A 23,958-nucleotide genomic window follows, 5' to 3' on the forward strand; every position below is an offset into this window, starting at 1 on the left:
TTAAAACAATAAATGTATCAGTAGTCAGCAGTGAGTTGAGGTACAATAATTAATGCTAAGGAAAGATTCTGGTAGAATTGTTGTGCTGGATTCTATTCTATTCAGCTTTTCTGGAGATTGATGATTTCTGTGGCTGTATTTGACCTATGTGGGGGAAAGAGAGTCAAATTAAAATCCCATCTTACCTACTTGTCTCCAAAGAAGCTCTGCAGTTGTAACTCTGAACTGGGTAGGATTATAGAGCAACATTTGCGATACTCCCAATGTAGGCAGAATGAAGGGGTCCATAAGCCACTCAGCTTGTTTTCAGCAATAGCAGCTACCACTTTTTAAGATTCTGACGGTAGCCATGTGAAATGGAACCTGTGTAACTGATCAGGTGTCCTGGTATACTGAGATCTATCATTTCACTTGCAGGGCTTCTTGTGTTACTGATGTGTGATTGGTGTTACACCACAGTGATTTGTCATTTTTATTTCACAGTCTGCTTATTTGGTGGCATGCACTTTCATTAAGAAGTAATGTAGGGGCTTCCCTGGTGGCACAGTGGTTGAGAGTCCACCTGCCAATGCAGGGGACACGGGTTTGTGCCCTGGTCCGGGAAGATGCCGCAGAGCGGCTGGGCCTGTGAGCCATGGCCGTTGAGCCTGCGCATCCGGAGCCTGTGCTCCGCAACGGGAGAGGCCACAACAGTGAGAGGCCTGCGTACCGCAAAAAAAAAAAAAAAAAAAAAAAAGAAGTAATATAAAACTTTACTAATGGAAATGATTTCATTATTTAAATTAATGGAGAATTCACAACATATAAAATGGGAAGTTTACCTCTGTCTAGTCCCTCTTGCTAATTAGTATGTGAAATTATTAGTAGGTAAATGAATGTGGTCTGAGTTCTGGAACAGACTGAATTAAAGCTTCATGGTGCTCTCAGTTATTTTAAGTCCCTGTGAGAGCTTGATGGGAAAGCAGCTGGCCCATTGTTGTCTTGAGTTTGACCATATTTGCCAGTAAGACTGAAAAGTAAGCATGCGTGATCTCTTTGATTTACTTCGAAATTAGTGGAAAATTATTCATAGAAGATAATGAAACTGGTGTGTCCTGAACACTGACTTTAACTAGAACTTTTGACTCAGTTTTGTAATTTGAGGATTAAAAATTGAGTCAAGATGTGGTTTTAAGATCACACACATACACACACCTTGGTAAAATGTATATTTTAGGTAAACACTTGTCCAGTATTTCTTGCGGACAGGTATTATCTGAGCTTGTGTGCTAGGGTTGAGATATAAATCGCTCTGCCTGCTTTTCTAAGAGACTTAAAATCTTTCTAGGGTAGAATGACCCTTTTTTCCCAAGATAGTGTGAAATGAGTCATATACAAAGATTACTGTGTGTCGGGGTGGTAGGAGGAAGCTGAAGAGGTGGAGCTTCAAGCCCTTTCTCTCCCCTTCCTTTCCTCCAGAGGTAGCAGGATTCCTGTTGAATTGGTGGTAGATACAATAAGGCAGACTACCTCTGCCTCTGTGGCACGAGATATAGTATATATAGTATATTTTGTCTTAAAATATGCTGTGCTTCATTAGCTTGAAGAATAATACATTAACTGAAGAAATTAAAGCTTAACCAAGAAGTTTAAAGTAATTAGCAGTATAGCTTGCTTGGCAATTGTTTTTTGTCTATTTCTACTTAGAAGGCAACATTTGTCTTTGTTCTGAATTTATTTAAGGAAGAATATTTATTTGGGACACATTTAATTTTAATGAATTAACATTTTTGTCTGGATGCCTCATTTGTATGTTATGTCTTCCAAATTTGCAAAAATTTCCTGAGTTTAACTTTGAAATTGCTTATAGTATTGTATATCTTAGTTATATATCAAAACTAAGGTACACCTGTAGTGTTAGCATATATAATCTTAACTAAGCATTTTAAACTTACCATATATATATTTTTGCATGTTTATTACTTTGGAAAAGGTTTTATATCATGTAAAAGACTTCAGTAAATCTAGTGTCTATTATATAAGTACATTTGACCCTTGAACAACATGGGTTAACTGCGTGAATCCAATTATGTGTGTATTTTTTTTAACAGTGAATACTGCACGATCTGTGGTTGGCTGAATCTGCAGATGCAGAACCACGGATACAGAAGGGCAATTAGTATAAGTTATACACAGATTTTCCACTTAATGGATGGAGTGTTGGTGCACCTAACCCCTGTGTTGTTCAGTGGTCAACTGTAATGCATGTTTATTGTAGAAATATTAGAAAATATATGGAAGTAAATTGAAGAAAAGTATCATTATCATACCATCCAGTCATGTTAACGTTTAGGTGTGTATAGTTTTTTTTAACCCATGTGATTAAAAAAAAATTTATTGATGCATCATTACCCATCAGAAGATTCACCCTTTAAGTGTACAGTTTAGTGGTTTTACTCATATGGTTTTATCACTTAGTAGTATGAACATTTTTCTGTCAAGAAATAGTGTTTTTTTAAATATTATTTTATTTTGAAGAATTTCACAATAAAGCTTTTTTGTGGGCTAATTAAGGCAATTATCTGGCAACCCTTTGTAACATTCTCTGTAACTTCCAAGACAGCTGAATTTCTTCTTTAAAATATACTACTACTAGATTTTATCTTTTGTCTCTGTAACTGGGTAATATTTGGCTATTTTTCTTAATGCAAAAGCCCTCAAAACCTATAGTTTCTTCTTGGTTTGGACTTCTTCATTCTGGATAATTCCCAATCATTCATTTTTCCTCTTAGGATTTATTTTTCCAAATATCTTTATTATTTTTTCTGAAACTAGCCAGTTAATATTTGAATGGCTTGAGGCTAATTAGCAGCTCATCTTTTTCACATTCTTTTTTGTTATTTTTAAATTATAGCACAAAATTTGTTTATGGTTAATTATTACCAGTTGAAAAGACTGAAACACAGAAATTATGTCAAAAATATCTAAGCAAGTATCTTCCCACCCCAATTTCAGACATTACTTTAAGCATTTCTAAGGGACATTTCCAGGTTACGTTTCATAATAAAATAACATTATAAATGCCTAGGTATTTCAGATGGAAGGTGCAATATATTGTTTCAAAAAGGGAGAATTACCTTTCCTTCTTGTGAAATGCATCTTTTAATTTTTGTAGTTTAGGTTATCAAAATTTTAGAACTGCTGTAAATGTGCTGATTGTTAGTTCATACACTGCCTGATGTTGTGCTAGAGTGGTCTGTAATTATATCTCTTTTCCTGTTTGCTAACAATGGAGACTGAGGATAACGTTAGATGCAAAGAGAGAGGCTGGCAATTTCTTGGCCACCTGAGTGAAGAGGAAAAAGAGTCTTGTCTTGACTCCTAAGTTATGAGTTTTAGTAGTTTTCCTGCTTATCAAGGTGGTCTTAACAGCCCCTCCGAAACAAGGAAAAAAAACCAAAAGCAAAACACAAATGAAATGCATATCTGTGTGAAAACACATACACACATATTTATACAGCTATTCTATTTGGTTTTAGGGTAACTTTTCTGAATTCAGTAATAGAATAGTTACTAAAATTTTACTACTGGAAGCTTGTGCTTGATTTTATTAGCTGTTTTTCTCTTTTTTCATTTTATTTACCCAGACTATCCCTAGTCGTACCTATTCATTTGTCGAACTCCCATAGATTCTGTTGTAAATTTTTAGAGATTACCACACTCTATTTCAGGCAAACATTTATTTAATGATTTAAGATAATTCATTATTAGCATTGGTAATCAGTTAGGGTCTCAAACTGCTTATATATCATTTAAGCTAGTTGTGTGATGCTTGTTTGAGATGCAAAACAATGGTTGTAACATTGTCCTTTTTTCTTTGCTGTCTCATGTTATGTATACTTTTTTTGAAATGGAAATTAATTTTAATTTATCTTTTAAGTGATGATTTACTGGAGGATTCAGACAGTGAAGAGCACTCCAGATCAGATTCTGTGACAGGTATGTAAAAAATATTAGACAATCTATTTTTTATATCCTTGCATTTATATAGTTTTTAGGTAAAGCTAAATACCACTTAATTCTGTATTTCTTAGTGCAAACTCTAAATTTTCATTAATACACAAAGAAATCTCAAATATTATGTATCAGAGATCTTGAATTAGTAGTGTGTTCATAGAGTTTCATACTTAAAATTTAAATAGTACCTATTTGAGCCAAAGGAATTAAAATGAATCTTATTAAATCTTTGTCACATATTTCAGGGACGTTAAACTCTTCCAAATGTGTTCAGCTTATTTGTATAGTGTATTGTATTGTTAAATAAAAGTAACATTAAAATTAATAATTATTAATTAATGATTTCTTATTCTCCCCAAAACACAGGTGAATAGAGAATAAATTTTAAAGTATAAAATCATAGACATTAAGGCATCAAATAAATGCTGCCTTGTTCATTAACTTATGAAATATTAAGGCAAAAGAGTATGCTTCATATTTTTTTTTTTTTTTTTTTTTTTTTTTTGCGGTATGCGGGCCTCTCACTGCTGTGGCCTCTCCCATCGCGGAGCACAGGCTCCGGACGCGCAGGCCCAGCGGCCATGGCTCACGGGCCCAGCCACCCCGCGGCATGCGGGATCCTCCCGGACCGGGGCACGAACCGGTATCCCCTGCATCGGCAGGCGGACTCCCAACCACTGCGCCACCAGGGAAGCCCTATGCTTCATATTTTAATGTAGTTATATTATAGGCAAGGCATCTCAGAATTCGAATCCTAACCCTGTCACTTTTTTTTTTTGGCTGTGTTGGGTGTTCGTTGCTGTGCATGGGCTTTCTCTAGTTGCGGTGCGTGGGCTTCTCATTGAGGTGGCCTCTCGTTGCGGAGCACGGGCTCTAGGTGCGCGGGCTTCAGTAGTTGTGGCTTGTGGGCTCTAGAGCGCAGGCTCAGTAGTTGTGGCGCACAGGCTTAGTTGCTCCGCGCCATGTGGGATCTTCCTGGACCAGGGCACGAACCCGTGTCCCCTGCCTCGGCAGACGGATTCTTAACCACTGCGCCACCAGGGAAGCCCAACTCTGTCACTTATTATAGTCTGATTGCACTTCCTAATATATAAAATAGTGATATTAACATCTGTTACTTAAAATTTTGGGAATTGATTAAGATAAAAATACGTAAACAGATTACCTGGGAAGTAGCCACTATTTTAAAGAAGTGAACATTATTAAATTCTGACTATTTTCTAATGTCAAATGTCATGAAATAAGGACATATATGACTTATTAAATCTCTTTAGGGGAGACTTGGTTTTGTATAGTTCAGTTGTTAAAAGTTATGTGTCTAAAGTTTGTATAGAGTAGCAGGTGCTCTCAATTCCAATTTGTTGTAAAATCTTTTTAAAGCCACCAAACAGAATACCGCACTGATTTTTGGGTTAACCCTCATTTGTCTTCTAAGGTAGTTCTTAGCAATGAAAACAATCAAGAAAAATGTAGGAAATGGCCCCAAATAATATACAAATGTGTAATTAGCTCTAGGAAAAATAATTGATTACATTTAAAAAATTTAGTCTGATGAAGAGTGCTCTTTTTGCACTTTGTTACCCCTTTGCAAAAGAAAGGGCTACTATTGCATTTTGAAAAATCTGATGAAGAATAATACCTTGGTTATCTGGAGATCTGGTTAGAGTTTGAACTCTTGCAAAATAAGTCTTTGGTCTTGTCAAGTCACTTAAACTCTCTGGGCTTCAGTTTTTCCTTTGTCAAGTGAAGTATTTGAACTAAATGTTCCTTTTTCTGCTCTTAAATTTTTTGATTCTAGCTACTATCCTTTCCTTTGTATGCTGTGGCCTATCTCTTTCCTCTGGGTCTAGGGATCTCAGTAGGTATTTTTGTAATTATAGTACTTATATATTGATCTATTTCCTTATCCCCTTTCTACCTTTATCTTTTTCATCTACGCCTGTTTGATCTTTCACACTTCCTTTAGATTCTGTAGTCCTGTTTACTTCACTTCCCACTTACCGTATATTTTTGTTGACTCTTTATGATACCTTATTCAGGGTTGGGAGTGGTGTCCTCATGCAGTATTAAGAGGTAACCATGGTAAGAGAAAAAAATTCTTCCAGTTCAGAATTTTTAATTGCCTCATTTGAGGATTTGTAAGTAGTTCATTGATTTATAGTAAAATATGTATCTTCTAAGCTAATTCTTTTATATTGAGAGACTGTTAGTGAATTTTGGAGCTTGTGATATTAATGGGAGATGTATTTTATTCCTGAAGTATCTAAAATAAGTCATAGATGCTATTTCCAAACTTAAATTTACTAACTCCAAGTTCTTCCTGTCAAATTGAATGATATGGTCTGAAAAATTGTAGAATATATTTCTTAATTTCAAAAATGTGAGTGGAGACTAAGAGACTTTTATCTGTATTTTAGTTGAAGGTTATGACTTTTGTAAGTAGATGGTGTCAGAGAGAAAAATTTGCCCTTTGGTTCATATATCAGAATTAAGGGTACATACCTTCTTGTGTAGAAGGAGAAGAATTTTTGGCAATAGTTTGAAGAACAGTTCAAATTGAAATTTGATGCTTTTAGGAAAATGCCTAATGTAAACCTCTGGAAGTTTGTCTGGCAGAACTGTGGGTTGACAGTACCTAAGTAAGCAGAATAGAGAAGGGTTTCCCAATATGATTATCTGAAGAATATCATACTGCAGGATATTTGTAGGTATGTTCTGTAAAAATTTATTTTGTGGTCCAACAGGTTTGAGAAATTCTGAGACAAGTAAAGATGACAGTTTTCCTTACTGCAGTATTTGACAGTGGTCGTGCTTTGTCAATATTCTGAGGAGAATGTACTGCGTACGCTGTTTCCTAGACATCGATTAAATAGTTGGGGAGAAACAGAGTAGTAATGCCACTTGTTATATTTTCTTTTTTAATGGATAATCTCATCTCACATGTCTTTTGAATATTGCTTAAATGTGTGTTAATATATGTAACTTATGGTCAATTTACTTTGTTTTAATATGTACATAATAGCTTTTTCTTGGCAATTTCCTACCATAACTGAAAAAAAAAATCAGTTAAGTAAGTTTCAGTTTAGTCTAATAGATAGTTAGCATCCTCAAGATTTATTACAGTGTATTGCATGTTATAAAAATCTCATTCAAAATAATGTTTCAGCTTTCAGCCTTATATCTAAATGAGTAAATTCGTAAAGTAAATATATATAAATGTTGCATGGCAATAGAAAGACTGCACGTGAATATAGTCAAATGAGTGGTTAAACAGCTTCATTAGTACAATTAAATTGTTAAGTTTATAACTAAAGTTTTTTCTGCTTTGCTAGAAATGGATTTAGTTTTAGATGATAATAGTGACATTGTGTGAAATGAGAAGTTTATGCTGAGAAAATGGGAAAGTCTAGATAAAGCTGTCCATGAGCATTTTGAAGATATTGCTTATGAAATCGTTAACAAAAATGGTGTAAACAGCTTTCAGTATATCTCAAGTGTTGGATGTTCCATGAATCTCTGTTGCTCATTCCTGTACTTGGGTAACTTTCAAACTTCATGCAATCATCTTGAGTTATTTTATACTTATTTCCTTACTCTTCTATGCTCTTCTTAATCTAAAATTGTAAAACCAATTCCAGTTTTTTTGGTATTTCCACAAGTTACATAGAGTGACCTTTACATTATTATTGCTAATAATGTTGTTGCCTGATAGTTTGTGCTATTGAGGAAAAAAACAGATTGGTTGAAACTTTGCATTCAGTATCAAGAGATTATACCTGGTTTAGAGGTTGACTGACACCTACTTCAGGGTTTTGTGTTGAGAGAGATGGTATTTTTGGAGCATTGAGACTGAGGAATGACCTTTATACTATTTGTAAGGGGACAGCTTGAAGATCACACGGTAGACAAAAGGTCAGTAAGGGTAATGTAATGTAGTTGACTTGAAATGAACTATAAATGAGAGGATAATAGTGAAGACACTTATATTTCACTTAAAATGACTAATTTTGGGAACTTTTTTTTCTAGTTATTATTTTTTCTGAGCTGAGGTTAGAAATAAATTGCATGCTATGACGGTCAGCTGATAATTAGCATGGTGGGGTGGGAGAGAGGTGATGAACTGAGATTACAGTAATGTTTCATGGATATTCTTCAAAGTGCATAAATGACATATGCATAGTGTTGAGTATACTTTTGGTTTAGAGTTGAAGGACAGAAATCTTTTGATAGTAATAATGTCTTCATTCTTTAACCCTTTTTTCCTCTTTTTTTTTTTTTTTTTTAAAAAAAAAGGGTTTTGCTCACAGATTGCCAGGAGAATGTATTCTGAATTAAAAATGATTTTTGAAACTCTTTAATACCTCTGGTTTTTCTGAGTAGATTCATCTCAGGTTTGATTAAATTTCCTTTAAAAGGTCTTAAATTCTTCCACTAGTGTAATTAAAATGCAGCAACTGGATGAGTCAAAAAAAAAGAAAATTAATGAAAATGTTATACTACAGATTTTGATTTATATTCACAAGGCCATTTGTAATGAATATTGTTCCTTTTCAAAGGGCATGCATCACAGAAGGAAGCCATGGACGTGAGCCTTGATGTAACAGCACTCAGCATCCTCCAGCAGCCAGAAAAACTTCAGTGGGAGATTGTTGCAAATGTTCTTGAAGATACTGTTAAGGATCTTGAAGAACTTGGGGCAAATCCTTGCTTAACCAACTCTAAGAGTGAAAAGACAAAGGAAAAGCACCAGGAACAACACAACATTCCCTTTCCATGTTTATTAGCTGGAGGTTTATTAACATATAAATCTCCTGCTACCTCACCCATTAGTAGTAATTCTCACAGGTCACTGGATGGTTTAAGCAGAACTCAGGGTGAAAGTATATCAGAACAAGGGTCAACTGACAATGAATCCTGCACTAATTCAGAATTAAATTTTCCTCTGGTAAGAAGGACTTTACCCATTTTGCTTCTTTATAGCATCAAGGAATCGGATGAGAAAGCAGGAAAAATCTTTTCACAGATGAACAATATAATGAGTAAAAGTTTGCATGATGATGGTTTTACAGTTCCACAGATTATTGAAATGGAGCTGGATAGTCAGGAGCAGTTGTTGTTGCAGGATCCTCCTGTGACTTACATTCAGCAATTTGCAGATGCAGCAGCCAACCTTACCTCTCCAGATTCTGAGAAGTGGAACTCTGTGTTTCCCAAGCCTGGGACTTTGGTTCAGTGTTTGAGGCTGCCAAAGTTTGCGGAGGAGGAGAATCTTTGTATAGACTCAATAACTCCTTGTGCTGATGGAATTCATTTATTAGTAGGACTGCGGACATGCCCTGTTGAATCCTTGAGTGCAATAAATCAAGTAGAGGCCTTGAATAATTTAAATAAGTTAAACTCTGCACTATGTAATAGACGGAAAGGTGAGCTGGAATCAAATCTTGCTGTAGTGAATGGTGCAAATATTAGTATAATCCAACACGAATCACCAGCAGATGTACAGACTCCTTTGATAATTCAACCTGAGCAGAGGAATGTTAGTGGTGGATATTTAATACTTTATAAAATGAATTATGCCACTCGGATAGTGACTTTAGAAGAGGAGCCTATAAAAATCCAACATATCAAAGATCCCCAGGACACAATTACCTCGCTCATTTTGCTTCCGCCAGATATACTGGATAATCGAGAGGATGACTATGAGGAACCTGCTGAGGAAATGCAGTTAACCTCAAAGAATGGCATTGAGAGAGAGAAAAAGTCTGATATTTCTACTCTTGGACACCTGGTAATAACCACTCAGGGAGGATATGTAAAAATATTAGATCTTTCAAACTTTGAAATTTTGGCCAAAGTGGAACCTCCTAAAAAGGAGGGCACTGAGGAACAAGACACATTTGTTTCTGTCATTTACTGCTCGGGCACAGACAGGCTGTGTGCATGCACCAAAGGTAAGCTATTGATTAGTTTGGTTCTTCTACAAATCTTATAAAATCAATGTGTATGGCATTCATTTATGTGCATACTTAGCATGAATTTTAGATCCATATAGATGGAAATTTATTTTTTTTATAATGAAGTCGTAAATCTTTCTACTGTTTTAACTGTTTTTAAAACTTTTTTCTACTGCCCTAGGTAAGGATTCTAATTTAAATAAGTTAATAAGTCTCTCAGAAAGTATCTTCTCTGCTTTAACCTCAAGAAAATAACCTGCTGTTGTTTCTGTGAGTCCTGACTCTGCATCTGCTCAAATTTGTGGCTTTGGACAAGTTACTTTAAACTCAGTAAACCTTTGTTTCTTTACGTATAAACTAGGACAAGGCAGCCTATTTCCAGGCTTGGTAGAATTAAATGAAATAATGTATGTAAAGTTTCTGGCACAAATACATGTCCTTATTTCCTTCTGAAATAAAAGTATTTAGTAAATAATTATTAGTTTTGCCAAATAAATTTTTCTTGTCTTATTTACTCTTAACCTTTTGCTGATAGTGAATCAGTTTTGCAACATTTGAGGCTCCATACAGAGTAACAGATAGTGTTACTAAGGAATTACTGACAATATCAGGCAAAATGAATAGTCCTATTGATTGTTTAGTAGGAATTTAGGGCCAGGAAATATTTGAAGCCTAAGTAACTATAACCAATGCTTGGCAGAGGAATTGGGTTTGGGAAGAGTTGTGCATCTTATTTGTGGTTCTGGTAGGAATTAACCTGAATTTTTCCTCTCTTTAAAAAGATTTTAAGAGTTTGGCTAAGAAGGATAATGGTGGACGTAGTGGTGTGGGTTGCCTTCTTTGAAACACATCTAGTGAAATAACAAGGGGAAAAAAAATCTTCAAATAACATCAAAATCCAACTAGATTATTTTAAAAAATGAGCAGTGTAGAATACTTTTAGAATAATAGACCTTTCAGAAAAACCATTAAAATACTATGTGGTGTCAAGGATAATTTGAGCTTATTAATCATGTATATGCCAGTTCATTTCTGTGAGAGTTTTACCTCTGTTAATTTGTTTAGTCATCACACCAACTTTATGAGTTATGTACTGTTATTGTCTCCATTTTACAGATAAGGAAACCGAGGGAAAGAGGTTAAGTAACTTGCCTAAGTCACAGAGCTAATAAATGACAGAGTCAGCGTTCAGACCTGGGCAGTCTGTCATCAGAGTGCTTAAACTATGTTAAACTGCCACAATGTAATAAAAACAGAACACCCATACATTGAATTTTTTGGAATATTTTAATCTGAAAGATTTAAAAAATGAAAACAATATAATTTGCTGTAGGCCATCTGGAAGTGGAGCTGGGTTTGGAACCTGAGTTACCTGGTCCCAGGGCACATATTCATAAGATACTAGTAGTTTCCACAAACGCAATCAGAGTTTAATGATTTGATTTATTTGATGAGATAGCTTTTGGCGATTCAGAGGAGAAATAGTATTTAAGCTATGAAATAGATTAATGTTTTCATGGAGTTTGGACGATGAAAATTTCTAGGAAGTGATCTCATGTGATGGAATTTATTTAGATGAATTGAAGGACAAGAGAAAGCCTGAGAAGTTAACCACTTTAAAAATTATCCCCCAGTTCTTTAAGGGTTGACTGATCAAGATGCATTTGAAAAGATGAGATTAATAACAATAAAGAGGACAGAAAAGTTGATGTTTTAAGATGTATGTATGACAGTCCATAAAGCAGATTTTTGAAAAGCACTGTAGACTGTAAATCAAATGGATTTGACTCTGTCTTATGAGTATATTCAAATAGCATAAGACTCTCATGGAGAAACATTGAGTCTTTTGATAAAAATCTACAATTAATGTTATAAGTTAATTTTTTTTTTTTTTTGGCCACACCGTACGGCATGTGGGATCTTACTTCCCCCACCAGGGATCGAACCTGTGCCCATTGCAGTGGAAGTGTGGAGCCCTAACCACTGGACCACAAGGGAGTTCCCTATTATTATTATTTTTTGATGAGAACTCTTAGGATTTACTCTTAACAACTTTCATATATAACACACAACTATTGATCTGTTTTTATTTCACTGATTCCTTCTCCTGTCATCTCAGATCTGCATTGAGTCTAGTGAACTTCTTCATTTTAGATACTTTTCAACTCTAGGATTTCCCTTTTGTTCTTTTAAAATAATTTCTGTTTTTTTGTTGAGATTCTTTATTTGTTGAGTCATTTTCACCGTTCGTTCTTCTAATTCTCTATACCTGGTTTCCTTTTATTCTATAAAATATTTAACAATAGCTTCTTTGAAGTATTTGTCTGCTAAATCTAAATATGGGTGCTCAGAGATATTTCTCATTGATTTTGTTTTTCTTGAGCATGTGTCACTCTTCACATGTTTTATAATTTTTAATTTAATACTAGACATTTTAAATAATGTTGTAGAAACTCTGGACTATGATTTACCCCCCTTTGGAGGTGGTTGTTGCATTGGTTATTTGGTAACCCACCTGGCCTAAATCTGTGAAATCTGTTTCGTTTGCAGTGAGCAGCCGCTGATGTTTCTTTCATTTTTTACCCCCTCTGGTTTTTATTTATTTATTTATTTTTAAAAATGTATTTATTTTACTTAATTATTTTTGGCTGCATTGGGTCTTTGTTGCTGCGGGCGGGCTTTCTCTAGTTGCGGCGAACGGGGACTACTCTTTGTTGTGGTGCGTGGGCTTCTCATTGCGTGGGCTTCTCATTGCAGTGGCTTCTCTTGTTGCAGAGCACAGGCTCTAGGTGTGCGGGCTTCAGTAGTTGTGGCTCACGGGCTCTAGAGCGCAGGCTCAGTAGTTGTGGCGCACAGGCTTAGTTGCTCCATGGCATGTGGGATCTTCCCGCACCAGGGCTCGAATCTGTGTCCCCTGCATTGGCAGGTGGATTCTTAACCACTGCGCCACCAGGGAAACCCTCTGATTTTTATTTTTAAGACTTGTATCTTATTTGTTGGCTCTCTGTCCACATAGTTTAGTATTCAGCCAATGATTTTGATAATTGGCTGTGACGAAACACCTTTACTGGTAAGGTTGTGTTCAGGTGTGCCCTGGCTGTTATTTTCTTTATTTTTATTTTCTCTTGTGCCCTTTCAGGTCTTTTCTACGTAGGCATGGGGACTTGGTTGACTGAGAATGTGTTGATGGCTTGGACCCCATCTGGTCTTTGCTGCACATATTTGCAACCTCTGATCAATGTGGGATGTGTGGAATGTTTACCAAGCCCCCTATGTTTCTCTCACTTCTTGTAATTCTTTCTTAATCTCTCGTTATTTCTAGTGTTTTGCTTGTCCTACACAGGATTCTGACTTGAGATAGTAGAGTAGATGGGCCTTCTTTTCGCCACTGAGCCACTTTAAGCGGACAAGCTTTCCAAATCAGAGTCCCCTGTGGCAGTAGTAGCATTTCTGCTGGTTTTCACCGTTTGACCCACTCTGTTTAAATTACAGTTTTGTCCAACTTTATAGATGCTTTTCAGGAATAAGATTTTTGTCTTCCTTATTATTCTGGAAGTGAAATCTCCAAATATTCTTGTTTTTTTTTGTTCTTAAATATTTGCTAAGCTCGTTTTCCATTTTCTTTTCTGTGATAGAAATAATGAAAAATAGAAATTTGATTTGATTTCATTTTATTGTGAATACTTCAAAAAATTAAGAATCTTTGTTCAGTTTTGTTACTGCTGTGATTAAGAGATTGGGCGGTGGATTCCAATATAGCTAGTGCATCAGTTTCCTCATCTGTAAAGTGGCCACAATTATACTCCCTACTTTAAGGTTATTTGTGAAGACTAAATGAATTAAGCATTTAAAATAGTGTCTTACACATGTAAGTACTAGATAAATAACTATTTTTACATATGTTTATGTATTTGCCATTTTCATCATTTAATTTTCCTTGACAGTTTGATTTCTGAATTCTTAGAGATATGTCACTTTGGTAGCCCTCTTTTTCTGCCTTTTGAGTGAAATTAAAATAAATTAAGTTTCTTAACTAAGTAGTAGACACTTGTCTGTTTACCTACTTTTCATGTACCTACGTTGATGGAATTTTACTGCACTGTAGGTGGTGAGCTTCATTTTCTCCAAATTGGAGGAACCTGTGATGATATTGATGAAGCTGACATACTAGTGGATGGATCTCTTTCTAAAGGAATAGAACCGTCTTCAGAAGGTGCCAAACCTTTATCAAATCCTTCAAGTCCTGGCATTTCAGGTATGGTATTAACTTTTTAAAATGATTCTTAAAAATGCAAATTCTTGTGATGTTCAAAGTTTTCTGGATCTTTCTTATATTATCTTAAACATTATAGTCAATTCTTGGTTACTTTGAGAGAGTTCATTTCCTTGTTGACATTCTCTTGCCAGGCTTGTTTTTGTCTATTGTTTATCACTATTTTTTCAGTAGTTGGAAAATGTTGTAAACATTAGAATAAGAAATGGTTCTCAACCTGTGGTAGGTTGATCAGTTTTGGTGAAGTCACCTAAGAGGTAAAAACATTATTTTGGTCGTTAAGGAGCTTTCGGTCTAGTTAGGGAGCAACAAAGCATATGAAAAAGAGAAGAGTTCATTAAGTAAGTGTAAAGTGAGTGGAATGGCTAATATTACTAACATTACTACTGGAATAAAAATGCTGAAAAAATATTCTTTCCCAGGGGTGATATATTCAGACTCTCATTGCCCCATTGTGAACCTTTAGATAGGTTTGGTTTTGTTTGTTGTTTTTGCCTTTTCTCCTACCCATCTTCTCTACCGTCCTCCAAAACTTGTTTTTCAAAAGAAGTAATGTTAGCATTGTTACTCCTGCTTAAAAATCTTTACTTGCTCTTTGGGCTAATAACTAGTCTTTTTCTCAACCTCCAGTTATAGGAAACTTTTCATGATTTCTTAAGTGTATTCAGTTTCATGCTCTTCATATGTTACACTAAGCTCTCTTTCCTTATCCTTTCCCTATACCACAGTCCTTTTGTACTTCCATTGTGCTGTTATGTTTTATTCTTAGCACTTACCACATTTTATTCCCCAAACCTAGCATTTAAAAGAAATTTAATGAATCTTTAAAGAAAAAATGTGTTTAAACTCAAATGTATTCCAAACAAATAATACATGAAGTTGGTATTTGTTCTTCATGAATACTTATATTTGTGCATTTGATCATTCTTCTTTGCACCAAAGGGAAACTTTTAGTGATTACTAGTATAATATATGTTAATTTTAGTGATCACTTGTATAATATATAGCAGTCTTTACTACCGTAAGGCAGGGTTTCTCATTCTCAGCACTATTGACGTTTCAGACTAGGTAATTCTTCGTTGTGGGAGGACCGTCCTGTGCTGTATTAGGAGTATCTCTGGCTTCTACCTACTTGATTCCTGTAGCACACACAATTATCCTCATCCAAATGGCCCTGGGGAGGCAAGATTATCCTCTGGTTGAGATAAAGTGACTCATGTCTCTTGCTATGTATAATTAGACTTGATTGTCTTGATTAACTACACAAGTTGGTTTAAAAAGCTAACATATTGAATGTTTTCATATTTTATAGGGTATTGGTGTAGTAAGAGTTTTCATATAAATTCCATAAAAATACTATTTAGTAAAGATGAATTAGATTATAAAGAAATAAAGAAGGAGCATTGATATGCTGTTAATGTTTACAAACAACATTTAATACAGTTTCAGTCAGATTTTTAAAAGCTCTCAGCTTTGAGGAAAAATGTAATTTGAAGTACACTTGTAATAATTTTATAGAATGCAGTGTAAACTTTCTTTGTGAAGCTATTCTAAACTTATCAGATTTCATATTTTAGTCTTTTTTAAAAGTTATTTTTGTTAATTGGAATAAGAACAACAGTTTTTCAGCTTTGTCCTACGTTAGGCATTTCACAGATGTGAATACATATATTTGTAAACGCAAACTAATCTCTCGGAAGCAGGTTGTTACTCTTATAATACTGGTATGTGTACAAGGTATTCTTAACTACCCCAGAAGTGGAAAAAATGCTGTTTAAGCTTTTGGTTTGTAAGTATTTGTTTGCCGTCAGTATAGCTTTGACTTCTAAAAAATTACTTTTTAATAGAGTAAAAAGGGGCAGATGTTATGTGCTTGCAGATGTTTAGCATTTTGTTTTGTAAGTAACAAAGTGTAAAAGTTAATTATTGATCTGATGTAAGTCAGGCTTGCATTTCAGCACCACTACTTCTGTTGCCCTTGTTAACCTGGTGCTCGTTAAAGCTCAGTCAGGGCTCTTCTAACAGGTTGAGTTTAGGTTTCTCCAATAAGTACCCTTTCTATAATTTAAAATATTCAAGATGGATTTTTCTTAATGCTAGTTATGTAGTCAGTGCTAGTTGCTTTAGTTGTATATAGGTATCTGAGCCTACATTATTAACTTTGAGGCCATTTGGTGAATGTTGTAATTGACTAGACAGAAAACATGGATTAAAACTTCTTTTTTTAAAACCTATTTCAAATTCTACATTCACTATTGTTAAGGAGTTGATTTATTGGTGGACCAGCCATTTACCCTTGACATCTTGACGTCTCTAGTGGAGCTAACCCGCTTTGAGACTTTGACTCCACGGTTTTCAGCTACTGTTCCTCCATGCTGGGTAGAAGTTCAACAAGAACAGCAGCAAAGGCGGCATCCTCAGCATTTGCATCAGCAACATCATGGAGATGCTGCTCAGCATACTAGAACTTGGAAACTACAGACTGACAGGTAAAACATTCTTCCAAGCTCATCTTATGTATTTGTTAGAGACAACATAGAATTATTATATATGTTACTCTTTCTCTTAACTTTTGCATATTAACAGCTTTGTTCCTTTCATTTGTCACCTTGATTTTAGAAATTCCTGTATTCTTAGTTGTAGGATAAAACGCTAAGAGTAATCCATCATTGCAGTTAGTTTGTTAAATAAATTTGTGATTGTGTGACTAAATACTTAAATGTTTGTTTTGTGTAGGTACTTTTTTTTTTAATATGAGTTTTCCTTTTTTTTGTTTTTTAAAAATTTTTATTGGCGTATAGTTGATTTACAATGTTGTGTTAGTTTCAGGTATACAGCAACGTAAATCAGTTATACATATACATATATCCACTCTTTGTTTAGATTCTTTTCCCATATAGACCATTACAGAGTACTGAGTAGAGTTCCCTGTGCTATGCAGTAGGTTCTTATTAGTTATCTATTTTATATATAGCAGTGTGTATTTGTCAATCCCAATCTCCCAATTGTGCAGGTACTTTTGAAGGCACTAATAATATGGCTTTCATGGAATTTACATTCTGGTGGGGATAGACAGACAGTAGCAGATATCTACTATGTCATATATAGTCATAAAAGCTCTGAAGCATGTTAAAACAGTATGGTGATAGAATAGTTGTTGGGTGTGTACATGTGTGTGAGTGTGAGAGAAGGAGAGAAGATATGTGTGATATTTTTTATATAAGGGCCCTCAGAAAGGTCTCCATGAAGACATTAATTTGGAGACAATAGCAAGTACAGAGACCCTGAGAGGTATGTTTTATGAATTTTAGGAAGAGCAAGGACACTACTATTGGAGTGCAGTGAACATGGAGGAGAGTGGTAGGAGGTGAGATCAAAGGAAATAGTTGGTAGCCAGATCATGACCATCTTTATAGGCCATAGTGAGACTTTTATGTTGAGTGAGATGGGAAGATGTTAGATGGTTTTGAATGTAGGAGTGATGCGATATAATTTATATATTAGAAGGATACATTAAGACTGCTGTGTTGGTAGTAGATTATGAGTGGTTGTGGTGTGTGTATTGGGGGGAAGTGATAGAAGCAAAGATTCTAACTTGATTGCTGTTGTGGTAATTCAGGTAATTATGGTGGTGTTGATGGTAACTTGGACCATGATGATAGTTGATGGAGGAAGTGAGGAGTGGTCACATACAGTTTGGAGGTAGAAGGAATAGTGTACGCTAATATACTGAGCATCTGGTGTGAGTGAGAATAGTTAAGGATGACTCTAATGTTTTGGATTGAGCTAATTGAGAAATGGAATTTCTTTTTACTGATATTGAAGTTAGTTATCAAGTAATTTGGGTTTATTTATGATAAGTTTGAGATACCTGGTAGGCATTTGGATATGAATCTGGAATTTAGTGGAGTTTTACTTTACAGCATATATGTAGAATTTAAAATCAGAGAATGGACAAGTATAAGAAGTACAAAAAGTTCTTATTTTAAAATACAGATTCCTGTGACCCCTCTCTTAGGCTCAGGGTGGGCCCCATGAATCTGCACATAATTCTGATGCAGAGTAGCTCACACTTAGAGGAGCAAGGGCTTTTTGGAATGTACAGTTCCGAAGGCAGGTAGAGATTCCTGAGGTAAGATTATTCATTGCCCTAAGTTTAATCTTTCTCAATAGAACTGCTTATCTTCTCTCCTGATCTGATTGAGAAGCACTAAGTTTTGTTGGAGGCTGCAAATCAGTATGAAAGGTGGTATTAGTGGTAAGATGGTTACGGCTGAAGAAAGATTTTTGCATTATTTATTATTTTCTCCCTTACTTGACAGCAACAGCTGGGATGAACACGTTTTTGAATTGGTTCTACCTAAAGCTTGTATGGTTGGACATGTGGACTTCAAATTTGTTTTGAACTCAAACATCACCAATATTCCACAGATACAAGTGACACTGCTGAAAAATAAAGCTCCCGGCTTAGGGAAAGTCAATGGTAAGAATGGATCAAATTTTACATTTGAAGATTTTATCTTGTAGTTGGTTTCTTAAAAAAACGAATTTTCAACTTGGCTGTCTAGGTTTGACGTCCCTCCTTGCCCCCCCACCCCTGTGGTATTTTCCTTCTTTACTTTTTGTGGTTCTATTTAGAAAAGTTAATCCAGAGAACATTTAAGAGCTTTTCAGTAACTCATTGTTGTTCAGACTTGCATAAACTTGAGTAATTTAATTATGGTTCTTGGGAGATGCAGTTAGTTCCTGTGTGAGTTAGTTTCACTTTTAGCATTATTAGACTTATGCATTTCTCTTCCTAAGAGGAGACTTGATTGGGAAAAGAGCTTTGTTATGGAGTCACATATTCTTTTAAGGTTATTAGTAAAACCCAGAAGGTAATGCCAGAAATATATTCATCTTTATTTATCTTTCTTACAAGTTCCGAATCTGATGTATTGAGTTATTAAAATAGATTGTACATATTTGGCATATTGGAAACTAGATGTTATTTCTCAGTGTTTTCTTCTTAATAGGATAAATTAAAAAACTGGGGATAATTTAAGAGTAAAATGGCTACTTCACATCAGGGGTAAAAACATTGAAACCTGAAAAATTTCCTGTTTCACAAATATGTATGTATGTGTTTGTGTATATATGTGCGTTTGTATATATATGTGTGTATTTGTGTGTGTGTGTGTGTGTGTGCGTGTGTGTGTGTATTATTTTGAATCATGACAGACTCTGATGTAATTGGGATAGGACTTAGGTGTTGGTATTTTCAAAAGTCTGCAGGTGCAGTACTGTGTAGCCTAGGGTAAGAATTCTTAGTTTAGTTGCCAGCAGATAGTTTCTTCAGGTGAATATCCACCATTAAAAGAGAGAAGAGTGTATGAAACAATTGAATCTAATTTTCTTCTTCTCCCAACAACCATTTTAGCATCTGTGATAAAAATCACTGCAGTTCCCAGTTTAACAGAGAATTTTAGAATTTTAGGCACATAAATCATTGATATTAAGCAAAATTAAGTTTACTAATATTTTTATCCTCTAGAAACAGCAGTAGATAGGCAGATCACCTTTCCTTTGTCTCCAGCTCTTAACATTGAAGTGGAACAAAATGGGAAACCGTCCCTGGTTGATTTGAATGAAGAAATGCAGCACATGGATGTAGAGGAATCACAGTGTGAGTTAAATTACAGAGCTGTTGTCCATGACAGTAAAAGGAGTAGTGATCCAAATGCATCATGTTGGGCAAAGATTTCCTTATGGCTTGCAAAAACGTGGTTTTAAGAACACAGTTAAAAATAACCTATAATTCTGCTTTGGCAGTATGCTTTAACTTTCAGCGCATCTTTTTGAACACAGCTGCACCAATACTTGCATTCTTGTTTTTTAATATCTTGAGATTTGAAATCATGTCATGGTTCTGTAATTTTTTTTTTAATCAAGGTGAATGTAAATAATATGGGAGTGGAAAAGCAACATAATGTATCAGATAATTGATTATAGTTCCTTAGCATGATAGTGAATTCTCATTTGAACACATTCAAATATGGAATTTTGTGTGGTGCTGTTACATGTAAATGGGATGGATATTTGCTTATTAAATATTACATTTTAAATTATAAGCTAACTTAAAAGAAAAATGTGTATTTTTCTTTTTAGGTCTTAGATTATGTCCGTTTTTAGAAGATCATAAAGAAGACATTCTGTGTGGGCCAGTATGGCTTGCTAGTGGCCTTGATCTATCAGGGCATGCTGGGATGTTGACGTTAACAAGCCCCAAACTTGTTAAAGGTGAAGTAACGTATTTTACAAAAGCAGAGTAAATAATCCCACAATTGTAAAAGTAGATTAGAAAAAACTGATTTCAGAAAAGTAAGGTATTGTTTTTTTGGGGGACTTTTCATTAGTGATTCCATCAGTTTCCTGGTAGCTGAGGTAATTTCCTCTCATAAGTGATTATTGTTATGTGAAACTTCAGATCCTACTTTCTGTGTCTTGAAGGTCTCAGTGCTTTTTAAAAAAGCATAAAGAAGATGAATGTAGGATGACTTAGCATGACATACAGAATTCTTCAAATAACCAGACATCATGTTCTAGCATGTTTGCCTTTTCCATCAATTTAAAGTCCTGTGTCTTCAGAGTGTTGTATATTGTTACAATATCTTCGCTTATGGGATTTTTATAGAGGAGTTTTGAAAGTATCAGATGTAATGATCTGAATGTCTTAAGCACAAATTATAATTAATGTATATTTTATATCTTACATCTGTAAGATATTAGATATTGCAGTAGTAGGACATTTATTTCACCTTTGTATCTCAGGGGTGAATAAAAAAAGCCAACAAATGAGACACTTACCTTGATTGTTAAAGTAAAATTGGAGGTGGGTAAGGTGTGGAGATCCTTCCCTAAACCAAGAAAATATCTGACCACCTAAGTAACAACTATTTTAATTTGTGTACATTCCCTTCATAATGTTTGTCCCTATTCACACGCTTACCTTTAGCTGCAGACATAGTATATACACAAGTTTGAATGTACTCCCTTGAGTACATCTTATTCATTCATTCATTAACTTTATGAGACTCTTTAACTTTTTGATGTGTTAGGCCACATCCTGGGTTACAGTGGTGAGCAAAACTAATAACATCTCTTCTCTCATATTGCTGAGAGTATAAGTTAATTTTGTTGAAAGAGTGTGAAACTGAAAATTTTATATGAAAATTAAAATGTCGGCTTTGACAAAATTGGGGATAAAATTATGTAACATGTATTTCAAAAGACTCAATAATGTAAAAGTGTTAATTTTCCCAGAATTTAATAGAAATGACTCTTCTTCCCATCAAATTCCTAAAACTTTGAACTGGAGAAATGATTGCTAAATTTTTGTGGATGAATAAAAGGATGATACTGGCCAGAGACATTTAGAAAAAGAAGATTGAGGCAGAGGGTCTTATTAGATTCTAGAACCAAGAATAATGCAGCAGTAAGAAGAATGTAACAGTGTGGCGCTAGCACAGTAGGCAGACAGATCAGTGGAAAACAACAAAAGTAGCTTTTGTAATTACAGAAGGATTTCATACCTGCTTAGGCAACAATCAGCTTATGGTTTGTTCATGGGTATATTAGTTTGAGGGTATTTTTGCAATAAATTTTACATATAGATTGTATAGTATGATCTCAACTTAGTTAAAACCATATAAAATTGAAGCTAGTGATAATAACAACCAATATTTATCGAGCGCTTCCTTTGTGCCATGCAGTTATAAGTATTTCAGTTACCTTTGAGGTAGGTACTATTATTATTCTCATTTACTTTTGAAGAAACTGAACCATGGAGAGGTTAATTTGTCACATGCCTAATAAAATGGCAGAACCATTATCAAAGCCAGGTAGTGGCTCCAAAGCCTGTGCTTTTTCAGCTGTAATACTATAATGCTTATGTGTATGTATGCATTCACATATGTATGTGTGTGCATGCGTGCATTAAAGGACTGGATGGATACACATATGATACATCATTATCTCTGGGCGGTACTTTAATGACAGTATTTTCTTTGTGTTTTTCTGTAGTTCACAAAATTTCTGTTATTAAAATGAATAACTTCTTTGATTGGGGTAAAACATGCGAGGTGTCAAAACTTTCTATCTTAGGCTGTTCATATAACTCCCGTGCTTTTTGTTCTTTTGCTACCAAAGGTTATTTAGCCATATTGTATGCAAACAGTGTAATTCGAAAATTCTGGCCAAGTGTATTTTTCTTTTTGTGGAGTTAATTTAACTTGCTCTGGGAAGACAAAAAACAATTTGATTTTTTGGTGATTGAATAATTTATCCCCTTCTGTACCACTCCTCTAGGTATGGCAGGAGGAAAATATCGTTCATTTTTAATCCATGTCAAGGCAGTGAATGAAAGAGGAACAGATGAGATCTGTAACGGTGGTATACGTCCGGTAGTAAGACTTCCATCCCTAAAACACCAGAGTAACAAGGGTTATTCACTTGCTTCACTCTTGGCAAAAGTTGCAGCAGGCAAGGTATGAAACAGTATCATTTTGAACTGTAACGTGCTGTTTTAAACATGGTGGTTGAGATTTGACACACTGTTAGAAGTAGTATGGCCCATAATTGATTTATCAGTAGACACTTTGTATTTTTTCTCTGCAGCAAGTTAAAAAAAATATAATCAAGGAGAAAATATTTGAATTAACTTTAAGCCGACTACCTAGCTTATATAAAGTACATTCAGTAGGGAATAATTGTTAGCAGGTACTTCCCTGTATAATTATTCTTAGTTCCTTGGGTGTGAGAGTTTGTTTCTCTGCCCTCTACTGATAATGCACTACTTTTTTTTTTTTGTTTGTTTGTTTTGTAAACATTTGAGAGACTGCAGGAACAGAAGTTGAGAAGTGATTTTAGAGATGTATCTTAATTTTCATGGTTCATTTTCTACAACTAGCTGTATATCATGCAGTTTCCTCATACTTGTTTGATCTTGGACTTTCCCGAACTCTGGAGATTTTGTTTCTCTATCATCATTATTCATAAGCAACAGTAGCAGTACCAGTAACACTAATCATCTTATATTTGTATAGGTCTTCCAATTTTTCAAGGACTTCTGTGTACTTTATCTGATTTAATCCTCAAAATAACTCTGAGGTAGGCAGAGCAGGTGTTATTACCTCCATTTTTTCATGTTGAAAGTGAGTGAACCTTAGAGATTGGGGAGCTCACATATCTTGTAGAGCTGTAGCTGGGACTTAGACTCAAGACTTTGGCCTTATAATCTTAATTCATTGGGTTATTACCTTTAAACAGTGACTATGTCTTTCTTTCTTTCCCTGTTATAATTCTGGGCTAAATTAGTCATTTACTGAATATGAGGGTGAAAGCTGTCATTTTAATTTGAGATTTATGTTTTGATAGCCATATTTCAGTTATATTCTTTTATTTATAGACTTTAATAGTAAATAATTTTTTTGTTTCATTTGTTTGCTCATTCAGTTATTTATTTTTGTATGTTTAGGAAAAATCCTCTAATGTTAAGAATGAAAATGCAAGTAGCACCCGTAAATCCGAAAACCTCCGGGGCTGTGACTTACTTCAGGAAGTCTCAGTCACCATCCGAAGATTTAAGAAAACTTCAATTTCTAAGGAAAGGTAACCTCATTTTCTTGTACTATCCTTAAAGTAATAGGAGTACAAAGGAAGAATTCCAATAAATATACCAAAATACACAAAATTTTT

General features: G+C 34.8%; 1 protein-coding gene across 15 annotated transcripts in view; it reads left to right on the plus strand.

Annotated features, from left to right (window-relative positions):
- Positions 1-23,958, plus strand: part of BIRC6 (baculoviral IAP repeat containing 6) — a 246,461-nt gene that overhangs the window by 47,910 nt on the left and 174,593 nt on the right. For 8 of the 15 annotated variants that reach the window (XR_004352692.1, XM_032652164.1, XM_032652166.1 and 5 more), the window contains exons 9-17: positions 3,920-3,978; positions 8,553-9,947; positions 14,056-14,205; positions 16,487-16,712; positions 18,546-18,706; positions 19,757-19,888; positions 20,371-20,502; positions 22,570-22,748; positions 23,738-23,871. Coding sequence is in view for 14 of the 15 variants with exons in the window: in XM_032652164.1 (XP_032508055.1) it covers positions 3,920-3,978; positions 8,553-9,947; positions 14,056-14,205; positions 16,487-16,712; positions 18,546-18,706; positions 19,757-19,888; positions 20,371-20,502; positions 22,570-22,748; positions 23,738-23,871 (2,568 nt within the window). In the remaining variant the exon portion in view is untranslated. The remainder of the gene's footprint in view (positions 1-3,919; positions 3,979-8,552; positions 9,948-14,055; positions 14,206-16,486; positions 16,713-18,545; positions 18,707-19,756; positions 19,889-20,370; positions 20,503-22,569; positions 22,749-23,737; positions 23,872-23,958) is intronic. The other 7 variants (XM_032652173.1, XM_032652175.1, XM_032652176.1 and 4 more) reach the window with 2 other exon arrangements.

The sequence above is a fragment of the Phocoena sinus genome, chromosome 13 (genome assembly GCF_008692025.1).
Source record: "Phocoena sinus isolate mPhoSin1 chromosome 13, mPhoSin1.pri, whole genome shotgun sequence".
NCBI classification, from domain to species: Eukaryota; Metazoa; Chordata; class Mammalia; order Artiodactyla; family Phocoenidae; genus Phocoena; species Phocoena sinus.